The 12826-nt window shown below is 39.5% G+C and overlaps 1 protein-coding gene across 7 annotated transcripts in view; it reads right to left on the bottom strand.

Annotated features, from left to right (window-relative positions):
* Positions 1-12826, bottom strand: part of TRPC3 (transient receptor potential cation channel subfamily C member 3) — a 47250-nt gene that overhangs the window by 22305 nt on the left and 12119 nt on the right. For all 7 annotated transcript variants that reach the window (XM_065062137.1, XM_065062138.1, XM_065062133.1 and 4 more), the window contains one exon: positions 8252-9023. In XM_065062137.1, coding sequence (XP_064918209.1) covers positions 8252-8992 — 741 coding nt within the window. In that variant the 5' untranslated portion in view covers positions 8993-9023. The remainder of the gene's footprint in view (positions 1-8251; positions 9024-12826) is intronic.

The raw sequence follows: 12826 nt of genomic DNA, 5'->3' as shown, positions 1-12826 counted from the left end.
TCAAATTATTTTGGGAGAAGAAGCTGCACAGGAAAATTGCAGGAATCAGCTATCAATCCCATAGTTTTGATTCAGATATGAATCAAAATGAAATAACTACTGGAGACAAACAAATACTCCTAGGAACTGTGTTATTATGGAAGATTGACCTCCCAGATACAGACTTGGAAACAGTCCTAATCATAGACCTAAATAGGACCCAGTTATTTCCTTTGGTCATAGACAACAAATTAATTCAGTTGTCAGTGAACCAACAGGATATAAAGCTATTTTAGATTATTATGCATCTGTGAGAACTTGAACACTGACCCTTAAATTTCCCATTTCAAGCAAAAGTTGCTTACACATTTCACTACAGCTAAAGAAAGGCGGCTACCGAGATGGTTGAGCAAAAAACATCATAACCATCAGACACAATATAATGTTAGTTCAACAGGAATAAGATTGGCCATCAATTTTTCTTTAGCACTATAAAGTTGCTGTAAATCTTCTACTTGCAGCACACGGGAGAATACACTAACTCCACCGACTTCAGCAGTAGTACTATATAGATAAAAGAGAAGCTACATTCATTCTCACCTGAATTTCCAGGCACTTGTAACTTTAAAATAAAAATAAGTCTTTGTTTTAATATTATTTCTAGCTATCTTATGCTGAAAAGTGACATCTCATTAAGGTTTAATAAAGTTTAGTTTGGATGGTTTTGTATTATTCAAATCCTTTATGACACATCACAATCCAAATTTTGTCCTTGTGTGAATGAACACAGGCTGTCCAGTTGGGGGGAGAGGCTTCACTTACAATGTCTTTTCTCATTCCTTTGCTAACTGTGAAGAAACAGAAGGAGAAATAGTGGACTTCTAATAGTTAGGAGATAAGAACAGTTGCTCTTGCTAAAGGTTCACTCCATTTTCTTTGCCATTTAACCATTCTGTTTTTCCTTATAATAAAACAGACATGTAATACCAAAAGTTATATTACCAAGAAGTTACTTCTGAACAACTTTGAATATAAAAGTCAGGACAATCTAATTTTGTTTCCTTGTGTTTAAGCCATAACCAAGTCTTTCACACAGGCAAGTACAAGTACAGCCCAGCATCAGGTTCATAAAACAGAAATATTCAAGTAAATTTTTGCTATAGTTACATACACAGTTCAAAAGATCAGATAACATAGTTTTCTCAATTAGCAGAAACTAAGCAAGAAGAATACATTTTCACAGGCAGTTAAAATTGCAAAGTATTGCCTACAAACAGCAAAGTGGTGTAAAACCACCTTAATTTGGCAAAAGGGGGACAAACTGTGATTGCAGTAGTATCACATGAAGACTGCTATTCAATAGAGCACAGATTGTTTCACTTTGCTGTTCTCTCCTCCCCACAAGCGTGTCAGAGCTGCTGACTGATCCTGGCAGAGGGTGCAAAGATTCTGCCCTCACAGCTCACACTGTGTTAACTGGCACCCTGACAAAAACACTCTGTGAACAGCGCTGATGGTCCCTCAAGGATAGATTGCTTTGCACGTGCCTACTGCACAAGAGTCACCCACATTTCTGCTGAAAAATTAAAAGTGCTACACATTTCTTGACAGGTATATAGACCTTAAGTTATCCTTATTGCCAGAACAGATTAAGGATATGATGGATTAAGTTTTATTTTGTCAAATATAAGGATTAAATACATGCTATGTTCCTTAGAAATGTTGTTATGAGAACTGAGAACCAGTACGTGCGTTAATATCTGACTGAGGCTTTGAATCTTATATAAGGAAAATTTGACAGATTTTCCTCTCCAGGTTTTTACTTACACATTAGCAAATCAAATCTCTCTTAGTCCATTTGATCGCTTTACATTACCCACATTGTAAACACGGGACCTAATTCTCAATCTTTTACCTCTAGGGTGTTGCGTGAATAGCAGAAACCAGAATCTGTGGTCTCAGTCACCCACATACACCTCTGTTTACTCTTGAGAAAACACTGAGAGCAAGTGAAGCCATCAGATCACTCATCTCCTCCCTGTGCTAAACAGGGGTACCAGAGCTCCCTGTGCGAAGCATCCAGATCCATGTCTGAAGAGCTCAGCTACACACTGTGCAAGTCGCCCATTTGTTAACATGAAGCTGTTCTTCAGGGGGATGCCAAAGAGGGTACGGCTCCAATTGGCCTGCTTGTATACTGCGGTTCTTCACCTGTTTTTCCTCATAATACAGGGACACTGCTTCCTTGATCAACAAAGTGCTTCTTCAATTAATTCACAAGCTAACTCAGCTGGTTTTCTAGCTGTATCATCTTAAATAATCTCTCTAAAAAAAAAAAAAAGAAAACCTTACAAAGATGTCTGTGTAACATCAAAAATATCAGCCTATATTCTACATTTCGCAAATACCATAGCAGACCCTGGTACATAATGGATGACTGACGATAACTGGAATTGCGGAACTGTGTCTCAGGAGCAGTTTCAGAAGACGCTGGTACACACCAGTGGTTGGATCTCAGCCTGTCCAACTCTCCCTACTCTGTTTTCACTCATAACATTAGAGACTGCCCTCTGAGTTCATCTAAAGCTTCCACAAATAACATATCAATCTGTGTGAAAAGAACGAAGCATATGAAGAAAACCCTTCAGTTGATTTTACCCGTAAGATTTTAATTATTCCAAAGAAAATTTATTACTGAGCAACTACGTGCAGTCAAAACGTGTACGTTTTCTATTGTGTGAGAGCTATATTCCTGTAAGCACCACAGTTTGTGCCTATGCACAACTGTATAACCAGTTCACACACTGCACATGCAATCATTGATGCATGGTGAGTAATACATATTAAACGGCTGTTTTGAGATCACATACATAGTCAGTTTGCATATGTAACTGCAGGAACTGTATATGCAAATAAAGCACATAATTTTACTAATGATTATGGATCTGGGCCCTGTCCTTTTAAAAGTTGGACCTAAACATAAATCAAGCTTGAACACTCTTTGTTAGTTCAGCTGAGATAACACTATGTAAATTTACTTGGAACAGTGACAGATGCCACTTTTAGACGCACATCCACATCTTCCGTTGGTTTGAGAAGGAGCTTGTAGCAGAACTGGGAACAGGGATTTATCCCACCTAAAGCAGGACTATGATCTTTTTGATTCTTACTCTGACGGACCAAATTCCAACATGGTACCAGCTAGCACAATTTCCACTGAGAGAACTGAGCTGCTTACGCAGGACAGTATTTAGTTGAGAGCTGGTATACAGAGACTATCACGTGGCTTTTTAGCTACTTTGTCCTGTTTTTTTGGTTTGTTTGGTTTTTGGTTTTGTTTTTTCCTACAGTGACTCCAAAGGGAAGTTCCACCAGCTGTTCTGACTGCTAGAAATTCTCCTGTCACTGTGCAGTAACAGTTTAAAAGTTCTCAGGGAAGTATCACAGAATCACAGAATGTCAGGGATTGGAAGGGACCTCAAAAGCTCATCCAGTCCAATCCCCCCGCCGGAGCAGGAACACCCAGATGAGGTTACACAGGAAGGTGTCCAGGTGGGTTTTGAATGTCTCCAGAGAAGGAGACTCCACAAATATCAATTAACTTTAGTGACCCAGTGGCCAGGGTCTGCTGAAAATAGAAGAACAAGAAAACGTAATAATTGGGAATATTTTTATTGTATTTTCTGTTGCTACTGGGACTGGAAAACGCGATTCTCCAACTATAGTAATGAACACTTTTTTACCTTAAGACGAGATACAGTTCCAGTCCGAGCTTCCCTAGCCAGTCTGTTGGGTACAAGGCTGTAACAGCTCAGAGGTCTCTAACCACTCATAAAGACAGGTGACAGTAGAACAACGCTCCATAGCTTGCTCTGACCTAATGAGGCCCATTCTTTTCAACAAAGGAATTAACTAACAGATTCAATACACTTCAAAAACACTTTCTGAGCAGGAATATTTTTTATAAAAGCCCTTATAAACATCCAAATTGGTGAAGAAGTCCAGAGTGAAGCAAAATTTTGGTTTTGCATCTTAGACACAGAACTTCATCAACAGTGCTTCTTTCTTTCTAATTATCTCTACTGAATATAAAACACCCCTAAAAACCTGACAGGAGAAAATTTCATCAGCTGCTTTAAGAAGCTGAAATTTGGTGTGATAGCAGTAGGCATGGAAGAGTGAAGGGCTTTTTTTATTATTTAGTAACAGTCTTGACTCAGAAAAACCAAACTGAAATTTCTGATTTATCTGCAATCCTGCTGCCAACCCCTGGAATGGACACCAGGATCACCAAGGATGCAAGAGAAATAGTGTAGCTCCTGCCCTGGCCACAGGGATGATATGCTGCTATTCCAGCCACTAAAATGATGTCTTGCTGCTTTGAGAACCATGCACTGATTATCTCTGCTGTTTCTCAGCTGGTTTTCAGATCTAAAGAGGAGTCACCAGCATGTTCAGAGACGCCAGCCATGCTTTGCTGGGATTAGAAAATGCAATGAAGAAAACAGAGAATAAAAAAAAAGTAAAGAAAATCAGGTGAGCACTTAGACAGGAAAAAAGGAAATACAAAGAGGGAAGTGAATAGAAGAAAAGAGGGGAAGAAGACAAGTGGATGCAAAGAACAAAATGGGGTAACAGTGTCAAGAAGCAACTACAGTAAAAGAGATGAAGAGTAAAAGGAGAAATAGGAGCTTGCAACAGGGACTTCATAAAGGTGTAAGAAGTAAGGAAGCTCGAGGAGAAAAGTAGTAGAATAAAATGGTCTTTCGGGCTCCAGTTTCCCCATCTATTCTTCCTCTTTTCAGTACTTGTTTCTGGCTACGTGTCTCATATCTTGCAAGAAAAATGAGGGTTCACCGGTTTCTTTGAATCACTTCTGAAGGGAAAATTTAAAAAAACACACAAAAAAAAATCAGTGCAATTAATAAGGCTTTTTAATGTTCATGGGGGGCTGACTGTCATGAGTGAATGTCCTAAGCCACCTTCCCACATTTCTAATACACTTGTGCAGACTCTGATTTGCACTTGAACATCAGAATTTGTTAGTGCAAATCATAAGTGATAGCGGTGGACTGGACTCTGCATATGCAAAGGATGTAAGGTTCAAATTTAGCAAGCATTTTCTAGGAAGCTTTGCCCTCAGGCGTTTTTAAACAGGTCCACCCTGTATTCTTTCTCTGTTGGAAAAATCACATAGAAAGGTATTTTCTGTGTGACTGCTCCACATCAAGTAAATGCATTGCTGCAAGCATGCACAGGAAATGCTATGGGTTTTGATGCAACATAGATATTGAGAATAAATCATTAATGTAATCAAAAGTCCCTTCAAAAACATTTGTCCATTTTCTGTGGGAGACAAATGATTTTTTGCATTTTTCTTTACCCTGAAACAATTCTGCTCAGGGTTGTGCTATGGAATGAATTCGATTGGAATACTTAAGCATTTCCAGTGATAACCCTAAAGGAAAGCACACCAGAAGTCTACCAGTCATTCTCCTTCATATGGAGTGTGAATGTTGGAGTAGAAGCCTTCTCCTCTGAGACATGACACAGCACACAGTTGTTAGCAAAAGACATTTGGATGATGCACCTACAGAAAAAGCACTGAACAGACAGATACAAATTGGACTTACATCAAATGTGGCAAGCTCTCACAATGGACCTCTGTAAGACACAGAAGCGCTGCTGGTTTTCTCCTCGATCTGCCTTTCCAGGGCAGCACCTCATATTTAATTCAGGCCACAAACAGCCCCATCACACCTGCCCACAGCCCCAGGGGGAAACCCAATTTTCTCATCAGCCGTGCAATTTCAGTCCTTCCTGAACTTGGTTTAATGGTGAAAAAAGGTAGAAAAATTCCTTGCCTCTTCTTTTTCCCTCTCTCTCCTTCCCTTTTCTACCACCCCTTCTGCCCAGGAAGGGCAGCCAACTGTTGATGCCAGAGGAGAACAAGCAGCTCTCCTGCCAGGCCTGGTAGAGACAGAAAGAGCACCCTGGGACACATAAGAAACAGAAGGAAGATAGATAAATATGAGGTCAATAAGGAGAATAATTATTTCACTGGAATGTTTTGATTTTAATTAATTTCCATGCTAGCCACAAGCCAGGAACAATTTCTACTGTAGGGGCCAAAACTGAATTATCTTTTACACCTGTCAAGGGTAGCAGCCATGTAAGTGCTACCCTCAAATAGTGAAATCTGTGCAAATAGTGCCTTTCTTGGTTTCTTAGGCATCTCAAAATATCAAGAAACAGAGAATAAACAGTTGAAAAAAAAATTTAAAAAGAAAGAAAATAAAATTGAAACCCAGAATATTTTTTTATTCTGCAACAATTCTAATATTTTTAAAACTGATGGGTTTCTTTTAAGTTCTGGTTTGAAATGAGAAGTCGCACCAAATTTTCTCCTCCAAAATTTCAAGCTATTTGTTTCCTGACAAGATTTGTATTTGTGGTATTAGTACCTATGATACAGGAGCTTCCCATGAGTTTTACGTCTTTTTTACTGAAATTTCTCTATTCTGTTCTAATCACCTACCTCCTCCCTTTACAAAATCATGATGCAGCTTGCCTTATGTAACTTTTGGTGGCAGAAATTGCATTCTTGGGTTCCTAGGGGGTTGCATGGCACTTGAATTGAGTCCCTAAACACACCAGTGTTTCTGAACATGGGTACATTAACAAAATTTGTATGCAATATCATAAAGAAAAAGATGGAAGCACAATCACCAAAATGTTATTCAAGAAACCCATGAATCTCCATCTCGGGCACACAATCTGAAGACCTTGTGGCTCTCAGGTCATTGGCCCAGTTGAAAAGAAATTGATGATAAACAGGACTGAGTTATACTCAGAGATTTAACCTTCTATAATGGTCTCTAAATGGGGTACATAACTGTAATTCATTGTGTGAAGCACATAAGCCAACAGGCTCTGCGTATATTACAAAAATCTTCAGTTCTTCAATTTTATATTTACAAAGGGCTTTACCAGTTCAGTAGTTTTTCAGCACAGAAAAAAGAAAAATATGACATTTTTCCTACACTTCTGAATATATATTAATACATTAAGGAAGTACTCAATCCATTTGCTGTATTACACAACACACAACACGGTACAAGGGGGTTTCTTCAGCAAAGGAGGGAGAGTCAAGGTTTAAGCTGCCTTACACTTTATCAGTACATGGTATAACACAGGAATCCTTCTCAGCATTAAAACTTCATCTTTACTCAGCTACATCTGGAGCTACAGTTTCTCAGGAGTTTAAAACTGTTTCTTCCTCTCCTGGTAAAATTCGCTTCATTAATTTCTGTTTATTTTCCTCCAGGATGTTGTATATTTCTTCTGAGTACTCCACAGTGTTGGCAATGCTTGCTGTTGTTTGAAAGGGTTAATGCATATTTTGCCTCAGATCATTTACAAAGATATTAAACAAGTGGTACCCAACACAGACCCTGCAGAGCCCCATTAATTTTTTTGCTACAACTAGGTAAAATGCCGTTAATACCACCACTCACTGAGGACAATCTGTCATTCCCCAAGGTGAGTTTTTCTTATCACATTCAGTCTCCTGAGGTTTGTTTTTTTTGTTTTTCAATAGAACTGGCAAAAAAAAGAATAAAGCACACAAAACCAAACACCAACCACAACACTAGGCAACAGCTCCCTAAGTCATTAATTGTCTGATGGAGAAGCTGAAATATCCAGAAAAGTCAGGGCACCGACATACTAAACCAAATAGGGCTCAAAAACAGGTAGGAAGACCGACATCTGTAATCAGTCTAACAGCTGGTTTTGAATGAGTGACATTTCCAAAACATGCATCAAAAAACCCCACTTCCGGCATTCTTGAACACATAACTCAAAATGATCATGAATAAGAAAGAGGGAATAAGGTCAATGCTGCAGTATGCTCAAGTAAAGTGTAATGCTTCTGCCCAACATTTGTAACTAAAAATCATCTTTGCCTGCTACAGAAAATAAAACTGTTTTCTGTCTGCTGTGAGGTTATCAGAATACACACTGCCCCTTTTCCCAATTTTCTCCATACACATTAGGTGCAAAAGCGATTTCATTTCATCAAAAGTTCTTTTTCAAAAGGCTTGTGTATTGAAAACTCAAAATCAAGAACAAAAGAGAAAAAAATCATAAAAGCATTTGCAGTTGAAAAGTAAAGACACAGAAAATAACTGCAAGCATATAAAGATATCACGAAGTAGAAGCAACCTTAAAACTACAACCAAGACAGAAAGACACACCACAACACCATTACCTTGAATTCTTTTTCAATGTTGGCCAGCTTGGCAAGTTCATTGCTGAGTTCTAGAGCAGTGAGTACCGGATCTTCACTGGAGAGGGACAGATAAGCCGGGCTAGCCAGTCCTTTGTATGCATTTATTCTTGACCTAGAGTGGCTGAAAGAATCATGCTTTTGCTTCTCTGTACAGTCATTACATTTGCAGAAATAATCATGAGGTCTTTCTATCCTTGCTCCTTTCATCAACAGCATGTGCACAACTTCGTATTTTTGGCAGTGGGCAGCTAAAATTATGGGAGTGATATCTGGAGAAAAGCGGGTACCGTCTTCGTCATAGGAATAAAAATCATCATCCTGGAGCTCCTGCTCACAAGGGCTCAGAGTCAGTCGCTTATTTACTGAAAACCCAGGATGATTCAAAATTGCTTCTACTATCCTAATGTAGCCCTTGCTGATTGCAAGCAGCAGGGCATCTCCAATCCGTGCCAAGTTCTCTTTTTTTAACAGAAGTTCTGTCACCTCCAAATGTTCATTCCCTACAGCAAGCTGCAAGGCGTTTTGGCCCATGTAGTCAACACAGTTGACATTCAGTGTTTTTGACTCCTCCAGCATTTTGCGCACCACAGGTATGTTCCCGTACTCTGCTGCATCCAGAAAGCGCTCTTCTTCAGCGGTAAGACTAGTGCCCCTGTTGTTGAACATGAACGCTGGGCCTCTAATGGCCTGTCGCCTTCCCTTCTCCCTCATCATAGTCATACGTCTCAGAGAAGGACTTTCTTCAATGTACCTAATGAGAAAACAAAAACATAATGGCATTTCATTGCGTTGGTTATTTGTAGCTTCCACCTCTCCTGCAGCTGCAAAAATAATTGCTTATTTTGTCTCTTGTCCATCCATTGACAAGAAGCATTCTTTGCTGTGATCTTTCTGCCTTCGTATTTGCTTGTCTGCAATCTAAAGGCACTTGCAGGTTCTGCTAGCATGGACAAAAGTGGTATTGTTTGGTTTCGTTGGGTTTTTTTTTCTTACTGTAAGACATCATTTCTCTTTAGAAATCCCTCCCAACTCACTTCAGTGTATATCTATATAAAATTAAAACACGTCTACTATACTACTTCCAGTAATAATTAACACTACCCACCATAGTCATTAAAGCTGATGGTTTAAGGAAGGCAATAGTTATGCTTACCACATTGTAGTTCACATAAACAAAAGGTGAAAACAAGTTTTTCTTCCTGATGCCTTGCCAAGCAACACACAATGAAGCCTGATCTCATGCTTTCTACTGTTTACTACTAGAAATGCTAGCCGAATATGGAAGATTCTACTCACGAGTCAATTTGGCCAAATTAAAAGCATTTAAAAAACAAGAGTTCATACATGTTCAACAGACTTTCTGGATACTCGTAACTAAACCACTCATAGATTCCAGGCACTGGGCATGACCCAGTGAAGACTGGGATCAGCAACCATTCCAGCTGCACTTCTGCAGTGCCGTGGGTTATGTTGGGCCTATTTCTGTTATCCATCTACCATTCCAGGAGAGGAAGGGTAAGAGGAATCTAACATCATTACGTGACTATGTATCTTTGTAGAAGGCCTCATACATTCTTGTAATGCAATCAAGAAAAACAGGAAAGTCAAAGAGCTACTGAATGAAAATGAAAACTGGGATAGCAGGCTGCCCTGGAGAGAGGAAAGTGAGATTGTTTAAGAAAGGGAACTGAGAACTAACTGGAGAAGCTGTGAACTCCCCTCAAAAACTGCTAGCAAAAGCAGAAAGAGGGAGAAAAAGGAACTTGGGGGGGGCGGGCAGGGGAAAAGTGAGCAAGCTAATTCAGAAAACACAGAGACTGAAATTATGAACCAGTGCAGATACTGGCTGAGAGCAGCGGGGAGTAAACAGGAGTAGGCTGAGAGAAGACAGATCAGATGTTGAGCCGGATCTTGCTAGGTAAGGAAACTAGAGAGGGGAGAGGAGGTTCAGAGCAGTGAGATTAGGAGCTGCAAGGAAAATGGATTTAGGATGAGAGGTTGAAGGGCAAATGCTACCTAGCCAGAGAAAGCAGCAATGGGAAACAACTGCCTGGCAAGGTCTGAAGTAACAGAATGACGGGATCAGGCCAAAGTGGTCACAGCTGGGGCAAGAACAGAAGCACTAATGCCTGCCAGAGCACAGGCCAAAGGCCTGGAAAGGCGCTCAGGATGCCACAACCTTCCTTCACTACCATCTGCAAATAAATCTGAAACTTACCAGCAATCTCCCTTTCCTTTCTAGTCCAGCTCAATATTGAGAAGGACAGCCTCCAGCTGCTATCAGTTAAACCATGAGCTCGAGGGCTAGAGATCACTCCAGCTGATTTGATGGGCACAGAGGCATCAGTGCAGCTGATAATACAGGAGTCAATAGAGGCTGTGCTTTGAATACATATAGCACTATATATATGCTACGTAGAGACAAACAGGCTTTATAAATTTAAAATCTGTTTCTTAAGTACTACTACGTGCCTCTGTTTCTCATCTGTAAAAAAAAAAAGAACATTTGGCTCCCACTTTACATGACCATTGTGAAAAGTAATTAATGCACCTCGGTGGAAAAGTCAGATACAAGAGTAAAAGGCCAGACAGAAAAACTCAAGAGGACATTAATCCTTCTACCCTCAGTGCAAAAGCCAGGTAATGTGCATTAGGAGAGATGTGGGTCCACGTAATGAATGCTCAGGGCAAAGCAAAATATCAAATGGCCCTTTTTAAGCAAACCCTGTCAGTCTGTGAAAGAGCAGAACTGAGGGGAAAATGGCACAGGCACACAAAGGCTACACATTAAAGTGAACACAGAGGAACCTGCACGGGCAGCTTCAAAAGCTGCATATCCTAATTGCTGCAGGTTTCAATCCACAACCAGAGTAACATTCTCCTAAATGCAGTCCTTTTTATTTTTTGTATGACCTTTCAACAATGAGCTTAGCTGTATTGCCACTGCACAAAATATGCCTTTGACATCACTGGATTTCCCCATATGCAGCAATGGCAACCCTAACAGTTTTCATTGGGCATAACTAATCCCATTCAGGTTATAAGAATATGTATAGACTTCCAGCTATCTGCATCAGTTGTAATAAATGCAGCAAAACATAACATCTTAATCACTTTATCACAGCTACAAATATCATGAAAGCTAGTCCATACTCTGAACATTTCAGTTAATACAAATGGGCAGTTCCATTGCAGACCAAGTAAAGAGATTGTAATACTCATTACTAAGGGCAGGCCTCTCCTGGGATGAAGCATTTCATCTTTCTACATTTTCATGTGTGGCTGGTGTTTCTGGACTACCAGAAATTATCTGGGCCGCGTTGCAGTGTAAGCAATGCTAACTTCTCAAAATATGTGCCAAAATCGCTTTGTCAAACACGGCAGATCCATTCTTCTTCACTTCTGTAACACCTTCTTTAAGCCTATGACAAAGGCTGCATAACAGAGAGGATTTGTGACTGTCAAACAACTGATTTAGTGTCTTAAACCTCTGGCATATTTCACATTTGGGAGCACTCAGACAAAGATTTCAGCCCAGAGTACACACAGTAAACAGCTACACTATGCTACTACCTTATTCCCCAACAAAATCAGAAGTAAACCTGGGAATATTGTATTTTCATAGTTACCTTTTCAACAAGATCTTATAGTCTGCCACACCATTATGTTTCTATTCTTCTTCCACATCTAAAAACATACAGCTCTGGAAATGTAACTGTTTACTGTAGTTCATAAAGAAAAAAGTATGTCGATTTTTTAAAAAGTAAAAAAGACAGAGCAGATTGAGTCATGCTGACTTCTTGATTTAAGATGACTCTAAACTGCCACCCTGAATCTCATTCATCTTCTATGAGATAGGTAACAACACATTTGCCTCTATATATTCAAAGAAATTTTTCAGCCTATTTTGAAATATGACACTTATTTTCTGTTTTATCTATTTTTGTTCCAAAACCCACTGTCTGACCAAGGTGATTCATCTGACTTCTGTAAAAAGAGATATATCCTTCCAATGGTGTTGCATTAGAATATCTTCCCAACAAGGAAGGTTTCCTCAGCTATAAATCTTATGACCCAAATGATTTATTCGAAGTGACTGCAATATCTTCTCAAAACAAGGATGAAAGTTGCTTTGTATTTTAATGATTAAAGTGTTGTCAAGACCTCCTGACAAAATGCAAAGCAAAAAAATCTCAACCAGCACCACACAACCAGAAGACTGTTCAGTTCATTCACACCTCCCTCCTCTCTTCTTCCCCCCTTCCCTCAGCAAATTCAAAGACCTTGAAGCCAGTGCAGCTCTGGTCAGGGTACTGCATGCAAGAGGCATCAGGTACAAGACCTCCTATACCGTTTTCTGCTCTCCTGTTCTTACATCTAATACTTTAAGCTATCCCAAAGCATGAAGAAAATGGTTAAAATTTTAGTTTTAACTATTTAACTGTTTTCAGCACATTTTATATGTAATACTTGCCAACTGCAGTAATCAAAGCAACAAAAATCTCAAGTCACATCTCTAAAGATCATTAAGCTGGCTTAAAAATACAACAAAAA

This window comes from Columba livia, chromosome 4 (genome assembly GCF_036013475.1).
Source record: "Columba livia isolate bColLiv1 breed racing homer chromosome 4, bColLiv1.pat.W.v2, whole genome shotgun sequence".
Classification (NCBI taxonomy): domain Eukaryota; kingdom Metazoa; phylum Chordata; class Aves; order Columbiformes; family Columbidae; genus Columba; species Columba livia.
This window is presented reverse-complemented; position numbering and strand designations above follow the sequence as displayed.